The sequence below is a fragment of the Aedes aegypti genome, chromosome 2, assembly GCF_002204515.2.
Source record: "Aedes aegypti strain LVP_AGWG chromosome 2, AaegL5.0 Primary Assembly, whole genome shotgun sequence".
NCBI lineage: Eukaryota > Metazoa > Arthropoda > Insecta > Diptera > Culicidae > Aedes > Aedes aegypti.
Genome location: NC_035108.1, coordinates 279,533,455 through 279,555,441, shown reverse-complemented (window position 1 = coordinate 279,555,441; position 21,987 = coordinate 279,533,455). Strand labels below are relative to the sequence as shown.

At 37.3% G+C, this 21,987-nt stretch overlaps 1 protein-coding gene across 1 annotated transcript in view; it reads left to right on the top strand.

Annotated features, from left to right (window-relative positions):
• The window catches only part of LOC5573643 (neural cell adhesion molecule 1-B), a 1,425,452-nt gene that overhangs the window by 1,242,528 nt on the left and 160,937 nt on the right, over nucleotides 1-21,987 (top strand). Inside the window, 1 exon segment of the mRNA XM_021845179.1 lies at nucleotides 8,336-8,481. Within this exon segment, the coding sequence (XP_021700871.1) occupies nucleotides 8,336-8,481 (146 nt within the window).

Below are 21,987 nucleotides of genomic sequence, written 5' to 3'. Positions count from 1 at the left end.
TCTTGACTCGCCACGTTGTACTGTCTCTACCTCGTTGTCTGATTCTTCACCTTTTCTGTCTCCACTACGTTGTTTGTCTCACCACCTCGTCCTTCTCCTTCTTCTTCTTGTGAAAGGCGTTGTTCGAACGAATGTCCAGCAGTGTTGTCGTCCTCCTCTCCATTGGGCACAGTGATCTGATAGATACGAAGTGCAGTTAGGTATCGTCAATGTAAAAAATTGAATATTGAAACTAATACTTAACTGTGCCCGGTGCGGAAGCCCCGGGAGAACGAACAAAGCTTTTTTGCTGGATCCGCCGTCAACCTATTGCTGTTGCTCCGACCAATCTGCATTTCGCGCCGGCCGCCGTGGATTGTTGTGGAGTTGAGAAGAATGTGGTAGAATTCTAGCATAGCCCTGCAGAAAACTAATCATCTCGGTGTACTTGGGGAATTCTTGATCGACGCTTGCTTCCGGTGAAATTTACTGCTTGAAATCCATTTCATTAAGATGTCGATCCCATTCACGTCTGGTGCTATCATCGAGGCGCGTATACAAATGGTACACTAGTGTAGAGCTCCATTGCTCCGTTGGCTCACCTAGCCGTTTGAGGTTTGCCAATTGTTCATCAAAGCTGTCGACAACATGAAGGAGCTCATCGCTGCTTTCGCTCTGCATTGGCAATGTGCAATATAGGGACTCCAAATGGCAAAAAATAAGCCGCCGTTTACTATCGTACCGCTGCTGCAATAGTTTCCAAGCCATGTTGAATCCATCTTCGCTCACTTCAATATGGTTCACAAGCCTGGCTGCTTCTCCGTGTACCAACCCTTTCAAGTACTGCATTTTCTGCACACCTTGAATTTCGCACCGATTTAGAACACCGGCCACAAAACTGTCTCTGAACGACACCCAATGTTCCGCGCGACCATCAAACTCCATTAGCCGCAGGTCTGGATACCGCAAATGGGATACCGACGAAGATGGCGCAACAACTCCAGCTACGGTTGCTAACGTACTTGAAACTGAATTTTGTTTTGGAAGCTTGGACAATAAAACTGCTTTCAAAGCGTAGTATTGTGACTCGAATGAGAATCGTTCCTTTTGTAGCGAAATCGGACATTTCTCGGTGGACATCGCTTCAAGCTGAGCTGAGACATCGAAGAACAAGTTGAAGTGTTCATCAAGCTTGTCCAATCGCGCTTTGACCTGTCCAAGATGCTCATCAGGTTTGAATTTTTTAAGGAAAACTTCTAACAACGACATCGACTCCATCAAATTTGCGATCTTCTGCTGCAGTTTCGCAACGGTGTATGCAGACTCGTTATCACTCATCACCGACCGTACGCTTGGATAGGCGAAACACCAAGCACTTGACGGTTGGCGCCTTCTATCCACTGCAGCGTCTCAGGGCAATGATGTCACGAATTTTGTTGCACTACCGCGACGATTCTTGTTGCACTAAATCCGGCTCGAAGGACCATTAAATGTTCATGAAATTCGTCACTGTATCGGGCTCAAATGATTCCGTAGGGATAACAAATCAAAACGCGCGCAATTTTACTTGTTTCCCGTTTATTTGGCTCGATCGATTTGTGTGGTATCAAGCGGCGGCGGTTAGATCTCAACTGCCTGATTGTTATGTGCGCATGCCTATTGCTGTATTGTTGTTCCGTTTTGTTCTTTTGTGTTGTGTTTTTGTGGATCGTGTGTTTCCAGTACTTGTGTGTGATTCATAAAAATTCATTGTTAAATTACGTATCAAACAGTGTTCTTATGAGCACTTCCACAGTTATTAACTGAGAGCTTTCTATGCCGATTTTACAATTTTCGCATTCGTATATCGTGTGGCAGGTACGAAGATACTCTATGCCCAGGGAAGTCAAGTAAATTTCCATTCCTGGACCGCCCGGGATTCGAACCCAGACACCTTCAGCATGGCATTGCTTTGTAGCCGCGGACTCCAACCACTCGGCTAAGGAAGGCTCTAAGGAGAAACGTCTTAAACTCGTCATAAAGCACAAAGGGTGGGGGTGCTTGTAACTAATATGCCCTAAGCAACTATCAATATCTTGAGATCCTGATAGGCTAGAAAAACAAAGTTTCTTCAATCTGATGTATCCTGAGATCGTGATGAGCTAGAAGCACAAAACATTTTCATAAGGATATCAAAATGTCAAAAGAGTTATACTACCAATACATTGATCGACATCGTTTTGACGTGAGCCAAAGAAAACATTTATCAAGAGTGACGACAAAGAAAATTGAGATACCATGCCCACACAGTTACGAAGCACTCACAGTTACAGATCACTTTTGCGTTTGACATCGGATAACTCACTCAAAACATAAACGTTGACGTAAAACATATTTTTGCCAAGTCATACTATCTGTCTTCTACCATTTTTGTAATGTTAAGCACAACAGTCAACCGCCAAGTAACAGTGTTTTTTGACAAATTTTAAGTTGGTACCACACAGCTATCACTATATGGTCGTTTTCTGTAAGAAGTGCCGTTAGCATTCATAAGCTCCGACAGGTGGTGAAATTCAAATGTTATAGCATAAAAAAGCTCGTTCGCTTAGATTTAGTATGTATTCATCTTCGGAAAACGTTTTTCTTGTTTGTTGATTCCAGATACTGAATATTAGCAGTTTTAACTAGTGATCCATAATATGGACCAGGAAATGATTGTTTACCGCCATAATTATGGATCACTTCCAAATTAAGTAGATTTCTGCATTTTTAGGCATTGTCATTTTCCGGCAATAGCAACACGAATAAAACTCATACAACATCAAGGTTTCTAAATTTCATTTTTTAACAAACACAAATGGATAAAAAACTTGTTGTGGAGCGAAAACAGTTCATGTTTCAGAAATTCACAAAAAAATGTCCAAAAAACATAAAACTTGCGCAGCAACTTATTTAAAGATCAAATTTGTTTCCAAACAAGCACAATTATCATGGTTGAATGGTCATAGCAGGGTTTCTCAAAAGTGTAAACTATCTGAAAAGCGCCTTCAGTTTTTTTCTTATTGATCCATTTCTAATTCCTTTCTCTACTGTCCATAAAAGGGCATTTTACCCTTGTTTCCAGCTCCAACACTGCTACTTTTTGCAGTAACATGCGACGCATTGTAAACTTTTGCTAAATCATGCAATACAAATGCATTGAGTAGAAAATCTCTTGATTTTGCGCACTGATCCGTAATATGTTACAGTTTGATCCATAATATAATAATTGATCCATAATATGTTTTTTTAGAAACTGAATGAATTTTTATGTTCATGCAATCCCAAGTAAATATTACACTCAAAATAGTTTACTAACCGAAGTTCCAATTTAAAACGATTCAATTCGTGCTTTTACATTAAGATTTTAGGTTTTCTATGTTGCTTTATTGAACTTTAGAGGTTGGACTCAACACTATTTGAACCATAACTGTGGGGTCATGGTAATTATTTTTGGTACAGCCTTAGAATTATTTGGATAGGAATTAATATTTTCAAAAGATCTCATTATGATCTCATTATTATTAATATTTTCGAAAAGATCGCATTATTTGCCGTAAACACTAACCTTCTTGCTTATTATGTTCTTGAAATAGAAAAGTGACATCTAGGGAACAAAATTTGGATAAATTTACATTTAGTTGTTCAGGATTTTTAGACAACATTTACATTTTATGAAAAAATAAAAAAAGGTGTTTTGACTACAGGCATTGCTTCACAAGGTAGTCGAACGTCCTTCGATCCTAATATTTGTAATCTTTGGAGCAACTGGTCTACTGCTCTACTCATATATGGTTTTGTTTGCCATTCGCAATTACAGTTCGGTGTCTTCTATACTTACTAGATAGACCACTCACCAGCAGCTGGAAGTGGGTATTGTCGCACCGCCACCAAACCGGATCGTGTCAGTATGATTCACGACGCACCGCTTTTTGGAATCAGTTTTTAAGTGTGGCGCTGCATTCTTACGATATTTATGGACACAGCGCACTATTCAAATATTAGGTCGCGACGCTTGGAGGTTGAGAAAAAATAAATTTAAAATATACGTTTGTCCTGATTTTTGCCGAATCCCTAATACATGTTTTCAACTCATTTTCGGTTCTAACTTCTACATATGTTATGTTCTAGAAGGCTAGTGTCTTAGGCAAAGGTTTTCATGAAAACAAGCTATGGCTGGCAGTGAAAAATTTGAATCGGAATTCATACGCAAGGCGGTGCTAGTAATAATCGTACTTCAACTTTCTACACAATCAAATTATTTTACGGATTCCGTGGAAATCTCAACAGCTCAATAATCCGGTGAAATAAATGAACGGAGTACGCAAAATTTTACATTTTTCGATAAAAACTCACAAGTATTTGTAAAATGTTGACAGACCTACGGTGTATTATTTTACTGAACTGTTCGACTATTGAGATAACGGTGAAATGAGCTTATTGTGTATTTATTGAGATCCTGATAAGCTAGAAAGTTTTTATCTTCTTCTAAGCTTTTCGGCAAGACAATGTATATATGGCCGTGAAAAATCTAATTGAGAATCCATCTACTACAACCATGTTTTCTACAGTAAATATGTCTGGACTTTGCAGTATACCTGCTACTGAAAATTGAAAAGGAAATATTTCGAAAGTAAAATTTTTGCAATTTTTTTTTAAATTCCATGTATTTTATTTCGAATGGACTACCAGCAATTTAGCATACACAATTGATGCCAACATGATCCCCCTAGGTAGATATTAGCCATCTAAAATTATTTGCCGTAAACACTAACTTTCTTGCTTATTATGTTCTTGAAATAGAAAAGTGACATCTAGGGAACAAAATTTGGATAAATTTACATTTAGTTGTTCAGGATTTTTAGATACAGACGATTGAAGGTGGCGTAGTGGTTAGAATACACGCCTTTCACGCCGAGGACCTGGGATCGAATCCCATCCCCGAGATAGTCACTTATGACACAAATGTTATAGTGACGACTTCCTTCGGAAGAGAAGTAAAGCCATTGGTCCCGATATTAACCAACCCAGGGCTAAAAATCACGTTAATAAAGATAGAAAAAAAATATTTGTTCAGTTTTCCACCTTGGCCCTTTGATGTATTGAACAACTTTGTCGAAGATACCAACCATCTGGTACATAAGTCTCTTGAGATGGGAAATGGTAGCTTTTGATATACAACATTACTGTTCTGAAAACTTGCTGATCAGGATCTCAAGATACAGAAGATTGTAAAGAATTTGTCACTAGCGCACCCTTACGAATAAATTGTTACTGCCAGATGGCCTTCGATCTGCTGAACACCTTTGCCTATGAACCTACATTCTAGCTCATCAAGACTTGAGATACAAACGATTGAAGATTTTTTTCTGGCGCGATGAACTTTCAATTAGAAGTTTTATTGCCGGACAGCCTTTGATCTGCTGAACAAATGTTGTCGAAGACTTATCATAGATCTCAAGATATTAAAAATTGAATTAATTTTTTTGCTAACGTCACCAAGCGGATACATTCACAGATAAGATTTGTTACTGGCAGATATCCCTTGATCTTCCAAACAACTTTGCCGAAGACACCAATCTTCTAGCTTCTAGATCTCGAGATCGTTCTAAGAAAATTTGTATCTAGCGGCACCTAGCGGATAAATTTCCATTCAGTTTTTACACTGCTTGATCGCACTTAATCTGCTTACTTAACAACTTTGTCCAAGAAACCAGATGGTTAGTTATCAGGATCTCAAGATATAGGAAATCCAAGAAAAAGAATATTGATTATAGATTATTAAAGGATTTTTTTACTAGCACCACCTAGCGGTTAAATGTCCAATTTGAATTGTTACTGCCAGATTGCCCTTGATCTGCTTAGCAACTTTGCCGGAGACACCAACCTACCATCTCATCAGGGTCTTGAGATATCCGTTAAATAGATGATTTGGCCGATTTTGTTACCCAAAACAATCCGGAACCACTTGGACCATATTCCTAAGTTTTGCGGACCAAAAACAAGAAGAGTTGTAGGGGAAGTGCTAAAATTTTCAACAAAATCCATCCAAAATCAAAAAAGTTATGCACATTTTAGTGTGTTTTCAGCATGTGAAAAGTATGTTGGCTGATTGAAGGTTAATACAGAACCTTTGAAGAAAAGAAAAGGTGAAACATCATTTTAAAGACTGAAATGATATGCATTTTGATTAACCTTTCATATCTACATTTCGTATATTTGTGATCTCGCAATCTCACAAAATCTAACGAGACTTTCAAATTCAAATAAAATGTAAAACACCATCTATAAATCTCCAAAGACTCTTCCAAGCCATCATTACCATCATATCTATCGATTGCATTCCTTCAGGAACGTTTGTTCTTCTCTCGAAGCGAATCGCAATAATCGGAAGCATCAACGCACCTGGGATTCATTTTTTATCATATCCAACATCCTGGTTTCGCCTTTTGTTTCTATCCTTCCCATAAAGGGTGATTGCGTCCGATCTGAATCAGCCTAATGATTTTCCGTTCCGACGAGATGGACCCTCTGGTGGATGCGGATAGACCGACAAACGGGAGTCCATTTCCTACTTCACTAAGGAAGAGCGTTCTTTTTTTTTATTTCCTCCACCATCAAACAGTAGTCCTTGAAAATCCTAGATCATATCCGCTTCGAATGGTGAAACAACACTTCTTCAAAAAACGGCGCTCTAACCGATTACAACCGAAAGTGGTATTGACTCACCCGTACGAAAGAACGGACGTTGTTCGATAGTAGTTCCCAAACGTATATTAAATCTATGATGTATAGTAGTATGCCAATCCTTTACGTTTTAAATTTTCAAACCAAAACAAAACAGTAAAAAAAATTATGATCTAATTTTGTCTTATGGAAACAAAATATACCACAATAAAAATGTATATATTTTGAATCTACGACAAATGTTTACTCAAATAATAACTATTCTTGCACAAGGAACCAACGGATGCTACTTTGAATTAGTTGCACCCTAATTGTGCAAGTTTTGAAGTTCAAATTTGAAACAGAAGCATGAAACGAGCTCACCAGTTGATACTCCATTCTCGACTGCGCAATAAAATGCTGCCAAGCAAATTGCGAAGATGAAACAAAACTTTCACACCGTTCATTTGGAAATCTTACCCGCTTGCTTGGGCTTTACGAAACGCATGCCGTCGTTTTGACTTTTTGGCCCTACACCAATATCATTATAAAAAAACCTAATTTTTCATATGTGTGTAAAGTGATAGAAGAAGTGAACCACGAAATGTTCAACCCCTGTCGTATTGATTTCGGTGTGGTATCATTTCCTTTGTTTTTGCCTCGGGATAGGTCGTGGCAATACGAGGAACCAATGGTGTCCTTCCGGAAGTTGAAAGAAAACCGGAATAATGATGAGAGCACTTTTGAATGTGTTTCGCTTCCTCCTGGCGAACGATCGGATGAGCGACCGTTCGAACGGCTGAATTCGAAACGAAAAGCAGAGAACATTAAACGGGATGATTGGTCGTTGGGAACTGGCAAAGACAAGGTTCTCGTTCTTCCTCCTTTTTCGTTCGAGAGGGGGAAAAATGAGTTGAAAGAAATTGTCATTCAGCGCAACCACTGGACAATGTTGTGAAAAGGATATTACTGGCTCTTGACTATTATTGTAAGCCGTTTCATACGGAGAACCGACGCTGAGCAGAATAAACACAAAATTTAATGATGTCACGAAGGATTGTTTGGATATCATTTGCATTCGGCTTTCAACCTTAGATCCGGGCGATAGTCTCTACAAAACTGTTTTTAAGATGATTCGTCTTAAAGTTTAAAAAAAAACAATCATTCGTAAAAACTAATTAATTTGAATCTACCACTTTTGTTTTCTTCCGCTTCCGGAAAAACTGTCAAAGATATGACAGGATTACAGAAGCACTAAGCACAGTATTTTAACGGCCCTGTGTTTTTGAAGTAAAAACTAGTTCCTATTATATTTTGCTTCTAACTGTTACTATTTCGGCTCACTAAAAATATTGTCGATGGATTTAGTGAGGGACATACTGAAAAATAGAGTAAGGTGGACGACCTCACTTACCTCACTTACCGACTTCTCCCGCGGTACCTCATAAGAAATAAATTTCAAAGTTTATAATTGCTCCGGCACGAGCCTTCCTAAAAATTCCTCAAATCGAAAGATATCTTCTCGCACCATTCAAACCACGATGTCATAAATTCATTCACATACACCATCATTATTACTGCCAAATTCTCACCATATTAAGACACTTCTCTTTCTTTCCCAATCTCTTCCCAACGTTTCTCATCGGCCCACGGACGGATTCCCAACCGATAGTGAAACCATTGAGTGTGAAGATAATAAACCCACCGACACCATTAGTAGCCGACCGACGGTACGAAATCACCTGCGAAAGCGTTGGTTCGAGGCCAAATGCAGTTATAACGTGGTACAGAGGAAAGCGACCGTTCAAGAAACCAAAGGTTAGTACTAACTATACAATTGTTCAAATCTATGGCCCTGCACTTGCCATCCCCAACCCAATCTCTCTCTGGTGGTAGGTCGTTTGGCATAAAGCCGTTTGGCATAAAGTCGTTTGGCATAATGGTCATTTGGCATAAAGTCGTTTGGCATAATGGTTGTTTGGCATAATGGTCGTTTGGCATAATGAGTCTGAAATTAAGCATTTCTTAGGATGACATTTGTATTTACGTTTCTATTGAATCTTTCTGATGACATCAGGCTTGATTTGGATTCAATTGACAAAAATGACACTCGATTCAACAATCATATGCTCTTGAATAAACTAAAGCATATTAAGAATGTTATTGCCAATACTATTTTATTCAATATCCAGAAATTACCCTTCTTTCAATTTTTTTTTTGAGTTTCGCTATTAAAATATTTTTTTGTTGATTTAATTTAATTTAATTTAATTTTACCTTCTTGTATACATAGGCTAATCTTTGGAGCTATATTTTTAAAATATTGTATTATTTCCAACTGACAAAAGGACGGCATTCGATAACATTGATCTGCTCAAGTTATCAGCGACTACTGCAGTTACTTCTATGGGTTGTGCTACTTTTTCCCGAATGTCTTTTCCCCGAACGCTAGTTCCCCGAATGCCAGTTCCACGAATATCTCGTTTTCTCGATTAGCCCATTTCCCCGAAAAGTTTTTAGCACTCATAATTGTCGTATACATTTAAGGGTGGTGAACGAACTGGCCATCTAATATGCACCCTTCTTTATTTAATCGGCGGTTCTTTCGAGTTTTACCATCCTCAGCATTTTTGCCAACATGTGTATAACCGAGAATGACAGAATACCCCCTTCTTTTGATTACATATCGTTTTTTCTCGTTCACTATACAGCCACTGACGACTATTATAGCACATATTTAAACTGCACCACTTTTCGGGGAAACCGCTCATTCGGAGAAATGGCATTTGGGGAAAAGGGTCATTCGAGGAACTGGCATTCGAAGAACAGACATTCGCAGAAACGACATTCGGGGAAAAGTAGCACAATCACTTCAATGATTCAGAATGCAATTGTTGATGTCTTTTCATTTTATAATGTCGCAATAATTTTTGGGGTCCTATCTTCTATTGGTTTAATAATAAATTTTGCCTTCTTTTAAAAATAGGCTGTTCTTTATATATATACTGTTTCAAATTTTATTATTTAGTAAAGCAAAATTTTACCATTTTCATACTCTGCTGTTATATTAATTCTTGCAGGACGTGCTGTTATAATGATAATTACTTAAGAACCTGCCAATATTCAACATATTCGAGATATGCTGAAAATTATCTCAATCACAAATTTTCCCTTCTTTCAACAATAGACATTGTTTTTGATGCACACTTCCAAAATTAAAATTTACATTGAATCGTTGAATAGTTTTGCCACAAATATTTTCTTTTAAAAATGTGTTGTTCGTTTGAGTTATGCAGTGAGATGATTTTTTTTTGCCTAAGAGCATTAAACATCTTAAACGAAAAATAATATGCACTCGTATCTAGGCTATTTTCTGCTTTTAGAGCTTTGAATATTTTGCAAATAAATATTCCCTTCTTTTATCAAGTAATTTTCATCAAGTGATGCGTCTAAACTAGGACAGAGCTTGATCTGCAGCGAAATATTCTATAAGTGTTTCCTTTATTAATAACTGAGAACTTTTTTTTGCCAATATACTATTATCAAATATGTATATCGCAACAAGCTCAAAGATACTCTACGTTCTGGAAGGAAGAGAAAATTATTATTCAAAATACTTCTTCCACCAGACCCGTCACGAGTTTTATTTAGTAATGCTCTCTAATGTCACAACATTTGTTTTGACATTCATAGCTTGGAAAATCTCTGAACTTTTACCACGCTTGTTAAGAACCTACCAAATATGGACTCCTTGGTGTTGATCTCAGTAAAAGCTTCAAAAATGCCGATATTCATCCTAAGTCAATCATTATGCCAAACGGCCATTATGCCAAATGACCATTATGCCAAACGGCTATTATGCCAAACGACCATTATGCCAAACGACTTTATGCCAAACGGCTTTATGCCAAACGACCTTATGCCAAACGACTTTATGCCAAACGGGGTACAATCCTCTCTCTTAAGAGACGCCGCTTACCAATCTTGCACTGCAGTTCCAGTTCAGTGGATCTACTGAATCGGTATCGTCGTCGTTGCATCCTTGAATGTGGCTTGCTAGAATTATATAGCGAAATTGGTCGGTAAAATCAGACCAATTTCCATAACGAGATACATCTTTTCATAAGTCTCTTTTAGCCACGGGTTGCTGACTCGAGTTATTGCTGTTAGCATTTATTGATTTGAGAATGTTTAACATCACTGTAGCTCATATATTAATGTATCGTGCTATTATTTAATGATAAAAAAAGTTGGACTTAAGCTACGGGCATGGAGCAGTAAAACAAATATTTTCAAAATCAATCGATGAGCTTTCTTCATGTTTCTTAAAAATTGCTTTAAAAAATGCAAACATTGCATATTTACATTTTTAAAACAAGTAGGGTGCCGGTGCCATTAGTGGACTATCTAAGCTATACAAAATCATAACAAAAGAACGAAAAGCCTTAACAAAGATCTTTTGGCGTCAACAGAAAGATTTCAACCTCTACTATATGGGGAAAATATAAAAAGAGTGATAAAACTAATATTTTACCATAAAATCGCTTGAGCCACTATTGGTACACGTGTTCCAGTAGTTGCGCTAGTGCTCCAGTAGTAGACGTTCGGGAATGATACAAAGAATTTTAAACAAAATGGTAAATTTTTACATAGGTTTAACATTTTCCCTCGGAACAGCAATTATTATCTATCGAATGAAGCAGAAAGATCATCTCTAGGGCTTTTCTTCATTTTTATACATCCATTTTAAAAACTGCTTCCATCCGTTGATCCACTACTGGATCGGCTACTACTGGTGCAAGAGAGCAATTTTTTTGCATAAACTTAATTATTTATATGACTTTTTGATAAAATAAAAAGCTGAAATTTGGCAAATCGACTAAACTAGAGACGATCTATCCACCAAAAATACCACATGTCGTTTTTATCGAAAAATGTTCGTTTTATTCCATAGTCCAATCTACTGGTACATTACAACCATTGGTACCGGCACCCTACTGGCACCCCGAGCTTGGAGTAACATAAAAAATGGCATGAATCCTTACAGAAATAGGATTTTTTTTGTTGGATATACAACGAAATGGAGCTTCTGAACACATAACTAAGTTCCGGAAAAACTCTTACAAACAACGTAACAAAATAAATCGCTGCAATAATTTCTTGCCAAACTTCTCAGCAGAGCTACAGAAAAAATCCTTAATGTACGTAATATTCAAAGGAACTCGAAAGGATTGGAAAAACATACAAGTAACTTCCCTTAATAGAATTCCTATCAATGTCCTGGAAAAATGCCAGAAAAAATTCAGTGAATACCCTGAATATTTTCTAAATAAATTGCTGAAAGCTTTGTCTGTCGACTCCCATAGTAATCCAGTCACTTAGAGTGACAACTGTCGATAAACTAGAGAGACAGAGCCTAGTCAAGCAAAATTTTTGGTCGACAGTGTCTCCAGTCGAGTATTTTTTTGATCGACTCGACTTATAAAATAGGGCTCTAGATCTCATGTAGCAATGTACTAGCTCAAACAATGGCGCTTGCGCTAGCCACCGAAAAGGCATAGACCGAAGCCGTATGCTTCCGTGCGATTACTGTATTAGGCAAACATAACTGTATAAAAGTACTCCTAGAAATCGTATGTAACGAACCTCACGAGACGTCTCATGAGCGTCGCTCACTACTCACTATATTTTGTACGTATCTGCATCTCGTGTTTCACATAATTTGTTGTGATATGGTATCTTTTCCCCTAGTATGGTAGAATACGTGACTCTCGATCAGAAGGTTCTTGGTCGCATATCGCCCTGGCATATTTTTTTTATTGTTTTCATTTTTTTGGGTTGGCTGGCAGAACTATAAGTAGATCTTAAATGGATGCGCGAGTCATGATTTTCGGCATTCGATGAATGATTACTAGCCATCAGCTACAAAAAAATAACGCTAGCGTTACCGTACAGTAATCTGACTCATGACGTGATGAGTCCAGAGCGTGGTGTATTTTAAGAAAAAATAACACAGCTTTGACAGAATTTTTAAACATATTTGTCGAATTCCCAAGTAACAAGTAAGCCCGACAATGCGGCACGGTAACAGCATTATATGGGTATATAGGGTAATCATTTGAGGCATATCAGTTTTATATTCGAAGATAATGCTGTTATAATGTCAGAAAAGACGAAATAGCATGCCACTATAATTCAAAGATATCACCGTGTTTCTCTGCACCACAAATGCTAATATAAGACCACGTGAGAAAAGTCAGTTGTTATCGCCAGGTTTTTAGGGCGAATATCTTGTGCTTTCGCGTACGCAGCCAAAGAGCTTTCGCGTATGTGGCCAAGCAGCTGGTACACGAGGTAAATGAATGAATGAAAATGGATACCGTAAATTCGGGTGTAATTGATCAGTACGGTGAAATTGATCACCGTGTCAAGCGATTTTATTTCTTACTAATAGTGCACCAAATTCATTGCAACCTATAGTAAATGAACGGTGTTTGTCTTAAATAATGTATATTTGTGTTTAGTGAAGTTTTTTGTGTCACAGAAAGTTTATTTTTATGAAAATAATGCAAATTTCCAGAATCAAGTTTGGTGTGAAATTGATAACCATCCATAAACTTATAGTTCTAAACAAGGAGTCGGACATGGTGTAAACCTGAAAGTTTGTGAGGATGCTAAAAATATATCTCCAAAACAGATTTTACTATCAAAACTCTTACCAATTTGCTCGTTTTGTTGTAAAATTCGATTTTCTGCTACAAAGTACTGAAATCCTTTGGAAATTGCCTACATTTAGGCGTTTTTGCGGTATTCTTGAAATTTAATTATTGATTATTTCCATAAATATTGTCTCGTTAAGAATTTAGCAAGCATATTTGAATTTAGGAGGCCCAAATTAAGTATGTAGGGTTGATTTCCAAACTAACAATAATCACATTGACAAGCGATTAATTTCACCCCGAAATGGAATCTCACGATTTTTAATTTTAGAGCTGATTTTTGGTACTAATACCACATTTGTTAGAAAATTTCGGTGCATGAGCCAATTAGGTTCACCGTCGTACTTGTTTTCCTGCATTTAGTTGTATGATATTGATAAAATTTTAGAAAGCATACCAAGAAAACAGTGAAAAATGAACAATTTCACCCGAAATTACGGTACCTCGAATAGTATGCAGAAATATAATAAAATGATTCAGTACTTCTCTGTATCAGACTTATTAGTTTTGGTGGTTTTTATTCTTTTGAGGGTTTGCCATTGCCACATTTTTATCCTTGTTTCATGATGATGAAAAATCCTCATTTTGCGTCTCGAACCTGCGACACCCGTATTGTTGAGCTGTTGGAGTCCTGCTCCTTTGCTCATTCGGCCACATAAGATGAATATTATTGGGAAGAATAGTGACCAATTTAAACCATCCCTTTACCTCTTCATAAAACCTGCGATTGTAGTAGTGAGAAGATTTATTCTTGACTTCCTCTTACCACTATATGCAAACACAAAGCACGTGGTATATCTGTCAAAGGTTTATGGACAAAAGGTCGAAAGGACAAAAGGTCGAAAGACAAAAGGTCGAAAGGACAAAAGGTCGAAAACGATTTGCATGGTGGAAAATTTTTCCTTCTTTTAAAAAAGATTTTCGACCTTTTGTCCCTTCGTTTTTGTTCTTCGACCTTTTGTCCTTTCGACCTATTGTCTTTCGACCTTTTGTCCTTTCGACCTTTTGTCATAGATTCCTGTATGCATCAGGACGAGAACTACTTTCTATTTAGAGGAAATTTCTACTAGCACACGAAAGGAGCCGCCATGGGAAACCCTCTCTTCCCGATTTTGTGCGAACTATTCATGGCGATTTTTGAAGAAAATTTTAAGAAACAAGAAGTATTACCGGATAAATGGTGGAGATACGTCGACGACATTTTCAGCGTTATCAAGCGAAACGATCTAGCTAGAATTTTGAATACAATCAATAGCGCACACAAAGATATCAAGTTTACCCACGAAAAGGAGAGGGATGGAAAACTATCGTGTTTAGATCTACTTGTCACCAGGGAAGAAAACTCATCTTAAAACTTCGAAATCTATAGGAAGCCTACAAACACCCAGCAAGTCATTCCCTACACATCGAATCATTCGTTCCAGCATAAGTTGGCAGCATTTCACCACATGATCCACAGAATGCAGACTCTACCCCTCCGAGAAGACGGAAAGACCAAGGAACTGGAATACATCTACGAGACGGCAAGAATAAACGGATACAAGTAAAGGACGATAAAAGCCATCATGGATAAAAAGGAAAGACAGCATGTTTGGAATGCTTTGACGACACTCACGCCTATCACCGAACCCATGAAGAGAGTCTCCATCCCATACGACATACACATCAGCAAACGGCTCCGCCCAAAGCTAAGGAATTTCGGAATCGATTTGGTGTTTTCCAGCAGAGACAACCAACTTAAGACTTCGTTATGCTCTACCAAAGATCCGGTAAACAAACTAAATAAACAATGCCGGTGTTTACAAAATCAGTGTTGTTCTCTCTGCAGCAAGATCTACGTTGGTTAAACAAAGCGGTCTCTTGAGGTTACATTCAAGAAACACTTGGCAGAAATAGGTAAAGCTCAGAAGACGATAGACAGGGGGATGACTTACGATTTCAAATCTAAGGTGGCAGAACATGTATTTTTAGAGAGTCATACAATTGCGACGGCTGATATCAAAATTTTGCGAAAGTTTTCTTCTCCTTGGAAATTGGATGTGGTGAAGAGGATGGAAATTTGCAAACAAGTACCTGCGACGCTACTCAACAGAGAACAAGACAACAGCAATACATGGCTTTTCAACTTGATACCTACTAGTCGTTCCCGTGATGTACCTTACAGCTCTTAAATTTAAAGTTTTACAAAAGAGGGATGGGATGTACTTAATAGCTCTTAAATTTTAAGATTCTTCAAAAAAATGTTTAGGGAATTATGATTATACCTAGTTTTAATATGTAATGTGTGCATACGATGGGTTTCTTCAAGTCGAGTCTAGTACACGACACTGAAGATGGTATTCCAGTTGAGCATAGCATAGCATAGCATAGCATAGACTGACTGTACATGTCAATGGTTGCTATTCCGTGATTGATCGGAATAGGTAAGAATTGCACTACGATCCAAATGAATAAGGGATGGGAGTTTCCACTTACTCTCGAAGTGCAATTTTAGCAGATCTAATATTATTGATCAATAACGGCGCCGGCCAAGTCCTTACAGTCAGTTCTAGAGACCGAGAATACCTCTGCATCTCCACAAACACCACGGGAAGGGTGTTTATTAGTGAGGGAGGAAAAGATCTGGGAGTCACCTCTGGTCGAAGATGCGATCCATGGACAAGGGGGAAATATACGACTTATATTTAAAGCTAGTTTTGTATTTTTGTCTCGAGAAGTTTTTGGTAGAAGCTTTAAAAAAAATATGTCAACATCTATAATGTCGAACAATTCAAAAGATGTTTTTGTTAATGACGAAAACTGAAAATTACATGTATATATTTTAAATTATATGAAACAGGAATAATGCCGACACTTGTAGTGACGAACTATACATAGTTTGTTTGAAAATTACATATGAGTATTACTGTGCATTTTGTCTCGATATGGTTTTAAAAAATACGTCAACATTCACAATGTCGAACAGTTCAAAAGATAATTTTTAATAATGTCAAAAAAAGAAAAATATGTATATTGAAATTGTATAAGAAAAAAGCAGAATGCCAACACTTATAGTGACGAACCATACAAAGTTTGTTTTAATATTACTTAAAAGTTACGCTTTCAAGAAAAAATGTGTTCTCACAAGCATGAAACAAACTTACCAGTTGATAATCCATCCTCGACTGAACAGAAAACTTCTTGGCGTCCCGAAAACAAACCGTCTTGCTTGGGCCTTCTTCGGCGACGAAACCACGTGCAAAACCGGGAGCAAAATCTATCGGACGACGCAAAACCGAACTGTCCTGCTTGGGCTTCACGAAGCACTCCTGAAGATGGTATTCCAGTTGAGGTCGAAATACTCATATATGTCAAAGGATACAATCTCAAGTGGAATTAAGTATAGTACTAAATTCGTTTTTTTTTTTCATCTTCTCATAGGTATTCCACTAAACAGCTCGAAGATTTATTATCACTAATTTAATTGCTTTAGAGAAATTCCAGATGCATCACAAGTGAAATTTCTGAAGTAATCTCTAAAAGACTTCCTCGCTGGCATTCCTGGGCGTTTTTTATTAGTCATAGATTGTATTCCATCACAAATTTGAGAAGAAATTTCTAGGTAAAGGAACCTTTGAAAGGATTCTAGGAGCACGTCGAACAAAAATAACAAGATATCTTAACAATAATATCTTGCAACACATCATACGGTAAAAAATGGATGAATTTACATATGAAAACAAATACTTCTTGAAGTGATAACTCAAAAAAGCTCATCAATTTCTGAAGAAGTTTTTGTTGTAATTCATGAATGAGTTAGATAAGTAATGACTATGCAGAAATATTCCGGTAGGGGGATTAATTCACAGAATTGCAGAACCTATGGCGCGCCGACCGCTGCAGAAGATTAGCCCTGTCGAGGCTGGTCAGTTTGCCTAGGCTACTTCTGCTACATGTGTTGTTCTATTTGCACTGGCCCCTCCCCGAAGAAATACCGTAAGGTGGTTCCGGGGAGATAAGGGTCTGAGGCCAAAGGTAATGTCGATGCACTGTACACTAGACCTATTCATATTTAAAAAAATGTCTGTAAATCTACCGGTCAAACAGTATTCGGAATTCTCATGCCAAGAACAATGTCTGGTCAAATTTTATAAAGATTTCAGTATGATTCAAGTTGAAAATGTGTTTTTGGTATTATTTCAAGGTTTGAAAAATCATAACTAGCATGTGGAAAATCAAAACCACATGCTATTACCAATATTTGAAAGCTAATTCTATTCTGTTCAAGTTTGTCGAACACGCTAATAAGATCAAATTGAGTTTTAACATTGTTTGATCCAAAAATGTTCTCCACAGTTCCCAGAAATTACAGTTTTATCAATATACATGGAATATAAAACACCCATTGACATAATTTTTTCAAGCCAAAGTCAACGGGAATCGAACATAATAAATTTATGAATTCATTGACCATCAACAGCTTACATGTTGCTTAAGGCAATAAATTACAACAAATGCCCAAAGATCGTACACCGCATCGCAACCTGATGATAGTTAAATCATGCATGACACATGTACCGAAAACGAATGAATTGAACAATTTAGCATTGCTTTTTCTTTCCGGGTGATGATTATTTTGATTGCATTTCACTGATCATTTAGAACAATTTGAAAACAATCATCATCATCGACTGAGAAAAGGCAGTGCTAACGTGTTCATTTTTTGTATTCTTCGAAGCTCACGGTGGTGCTATTGGCTCACCCACAGTGGATTTACAAATGTGCTTCATAATTACCTAATTTTTACAATTGACTTTTAAAAATGCATAGTCATCATGTATGAAAATTGAAAATCCGAAATTTTTATTCAGGCATGCTTTTCAATGAAAACACTTCCCGAAAAAAAGAGATTTTCAAGAACCTCGAGATAACCAAACAATGTTAAAACTTGCTCCAATCATAAAATAGTGTTCGGCAAAGGTTCGTAGAATTGCATCAACTACTATGTAGAGGTATTTCCGATAAATTTTGATGTTTCGTTCGGTAGTTATGTTTTTTTAAAGCTTGAAAATAGCCCAAAAACACATAATTGATTTGAAGCACACCTAAATTTATTCCAAATTGACTGAAATTTTGTCCATAAGTTCATTTCGCAATGAAAAATCAAAGTATTGGTTGACTGGGGAGTTTCCAGACATTTTTGAAAATATGAATAGGTCTACTGTACACCTATTGAGCAATTCAAAAGAATTGCTGGTGTCAACGCACTCGCGATCCTGCTATGAAAATTATATGGCAGGATTTGCAGAAAGAAATCAAGAAACGTTTTGCACGATTAAGAAACAAAAAATTTGATAATAATATTTCTCATTTGGACCCTGACTCTAAGCCCTTTTGGAAATTATCTAAAATTTTGAAAAAAAAAAAAACCTCAGAAGTCGCAGTCGGCGTCATGACGATGCCTGGTGTTCCCAAGGCAGCATTTTGGGACCAATATTATACGATATTTTCACATCTGACTTACCTGAGTTACCTCAGGGATGTCAAAAATCCTTGTTTGCGGATGACACAGGCCTCTCCGCCAAACGACGAAGCCTGTGTGTCATCTGTAGTCGATTGCAAAAAAGTTTGGATATTTTTTCTTCATACTTGCAAAAATGGAAGATTTCTCCTAATGCTTCCAAAACTCAACTAATAATATTCCCACATAAACCAAAAGCTCTTTATTTGAAACCATCAAGTCGACATGTTGTCACGATGATTGGGGTTCCAATAAATTGGTCAGATGAAGTTAAGTATCTAGGACTCATGCTAGATAAGAATTTAACTTAAAAAAACACATTGAGGGCATTCAAGCCAAATGTAATAAATATGTAAAATGTCTCTATCCCCTTAGTAATAGAAAATCAAAACTTTGTCTTAAGAATAAGCTTTTGATATTCAAACAAATTTTCAGGCCAGCCATGTTGTATGCTGTACCAATATGGACTAGCTGTTGTAATACCAGGAAGAAAGCTCTGCAGCGAATTAAAAATAAAATTTTGAAATGTTGGTACTTTCACTACCTTAAAAATAATGCACTCTCGGGCTAGGCATTGGATACATACAGAAATCGTTGTGTGAATTCGATTCTCACTGAGAAAAACTTTTTCGCAAAACTTCACATAAATTTGTCCATTTAACCTGTATAGGCCTGAGTGAAAGCAAAAATATTGAAACCATCACCGCTCAGAGAATTCTTAACGGATTCAAATGATTTTTTGTCAGTTCACTGGCCCACATTTCTAGTTTCTAAAAGTGGCCAGAGGAACTCGTAAATATTACTGTGTCCGGAGTTATTCCGGTGAGTCACTGGGTCAAGTCGGGTAAAAAAGGGCTATTTTTTGGGACATGCCAAGCTACCTTTATTCATTTGTAATGACAATAATTTTAATTTACATATATCATCAAGATCTGATATTCAACATTATAAATGAAGAGTTTTGCACCGTTTAAAATATACCGTATGTGGTAATTCGTACGTAAAGTCCGGAAGAACCGGCTATAAATTTGTTGGATATTAAACCGTTTCAATGCTAGAAAAGCAGAAATCAAACATAATTCTGCAATAAAATGCGTTCCCATAAGCTTGGCACATATGTTCAGATACAAATTGGCCACTTTATTGTAAGTTTGAGGCGTCCCGGGACCCGAAAATGGCCTTGTGTAGGATTAATCAAATGCAAAACTCATACTTATCCAATCAAATCGTTTCTCAAAAGGTTTTCACTGATGCAATTTTCTTGAAATTCCGTCATGTAGTGGCCACATTATAACCGATTCTGGAAATTAGCTCCTCCTTACCTCCAGGGGCACAAACGCACAGTACCCTTCTCACCCGACCTGACCCAGTGATCCACCGGAATAACTTCGACCACAGGAATATTTAAGCGTTCCTCTGTCCACTTCTAGAAACTAGATATGTGTGCCAGTATACTGAGAAAAAATCATTTGAATCCATTACGAATTCGCTGAGCGGTGAGGGTTTTGGAATTTTTGCTTTCACTCAGGCCTATACGGGTTAATTCAATTGCAAAGTATATGTAATGTTTAGCTTTTCGGTAGTTGTTAATGTTAACGTGTTACTTGCTTCATGGAAGCCGAGGAGTCCTCTGCGCTTCCACAAGAAAACACTGGGAGTTTGGATATGGGGAAGGATTCGTTTTGGTAAACGATAAAGATATAACTTGAAATAAAAACCTGACCATATAAACCAATGACCGACACAGTCAGTCCAATTACTACGCGAATCTGACGCGATCCTGATTTCGTTAGTCGCTTCACAAGAGCATGCAAAAGATTCAACGGATCAAGCACAACTGACGCACTTCGTTTTGTTTCTTATTTTCATCCACGCGACGCAAAATGGACAAAATTGATTCGGATTCCGTCGCTCGCCCACAAAGTCGCGTGCAATAGATTCAATGGCCCAAACACTACTTGATTTTAACAAAATTTTATACGCTGTATTGTATTCGAACTATTTGACGGTATAGAAGTTTATATTGCTTTAATTGTCTTTTGAAATTCGACTTAGTTTTTCTCAGCTCCATATTGGCATATAAGCAAGGCGGTGGAAAATCAAAGTTTTGAGCAAAGTAACGAACACAGAGAAGTTTTTTGAGCTAGGATGATTGAGGGGGCTTTTACATATCAGAACGATCGACAGTCATTAATAAATATTATTGATCAATACTAAATTTCACGAATGTTTTCATTTTGCCTCGATACCAGCCTTTTTTGACCCATTTTTGTATCTAATTTCTCTGACATTTGATATGGTTTTCATCACCACGAATCAATGTAGCACATCATACATCATATCAAACATAAAAAAATACCGATAGTAACCTAAAAATATTGCCATTGTGTGGTCTTAAAATAATAAGAAATTGCTTAATGTGTCTGTTGGGGCTTACCAATTCCTAATCGGATGATTTTCTACCGTCTATGCAGTAGACGGTCCAGAAAGTCTGCTAACGATGAATCACCAAAATGGGGTTTAGTACACCTTGATGTCTGGGCTTCCTTTAATAATTAAAGGCGCACGTACCAGTAGAACACAGCGACCACTCTATTCAGCTCCAGTTTGATGCTCGGTCACTTTTGGCACCTTAAGTACACCTGATGCACCTTTAATGTAAGGGGATTCAAAGGTCTCACTGTTTTCGGACAAACTAGTCAATTTCGCGTTTCGTTTGGATCACTGAAACCGTACACGATCGACCGTTCAACACAATACCGCGGGTGTTGTTACTCGCTCCGGCGTTTGATTCGTACTGTTTCACCCTCAATAATTTTCTTCTACTCTACTGTATACAAATAAGTTCGATGGTCAGCATGTCGGTCATCAGATCGGTTTGCGCATGTATGCATTTCTCTTCTGTCTTCAAACACTAGGGTTACTGATAACGGTTGTAGATCACTTTCAAAAACGAATTCATATTTATTCACTACAATAATCATCAGTGTCCATTATGCCTTTATTCTTCCTACCTAAGGAAATTGCTCAAGACTCTCTAGAGAAATTTAAAATATTTCCTTGGAAAAAAACCAGGAAAAATATTTAAAGGATATCTTAAGTATA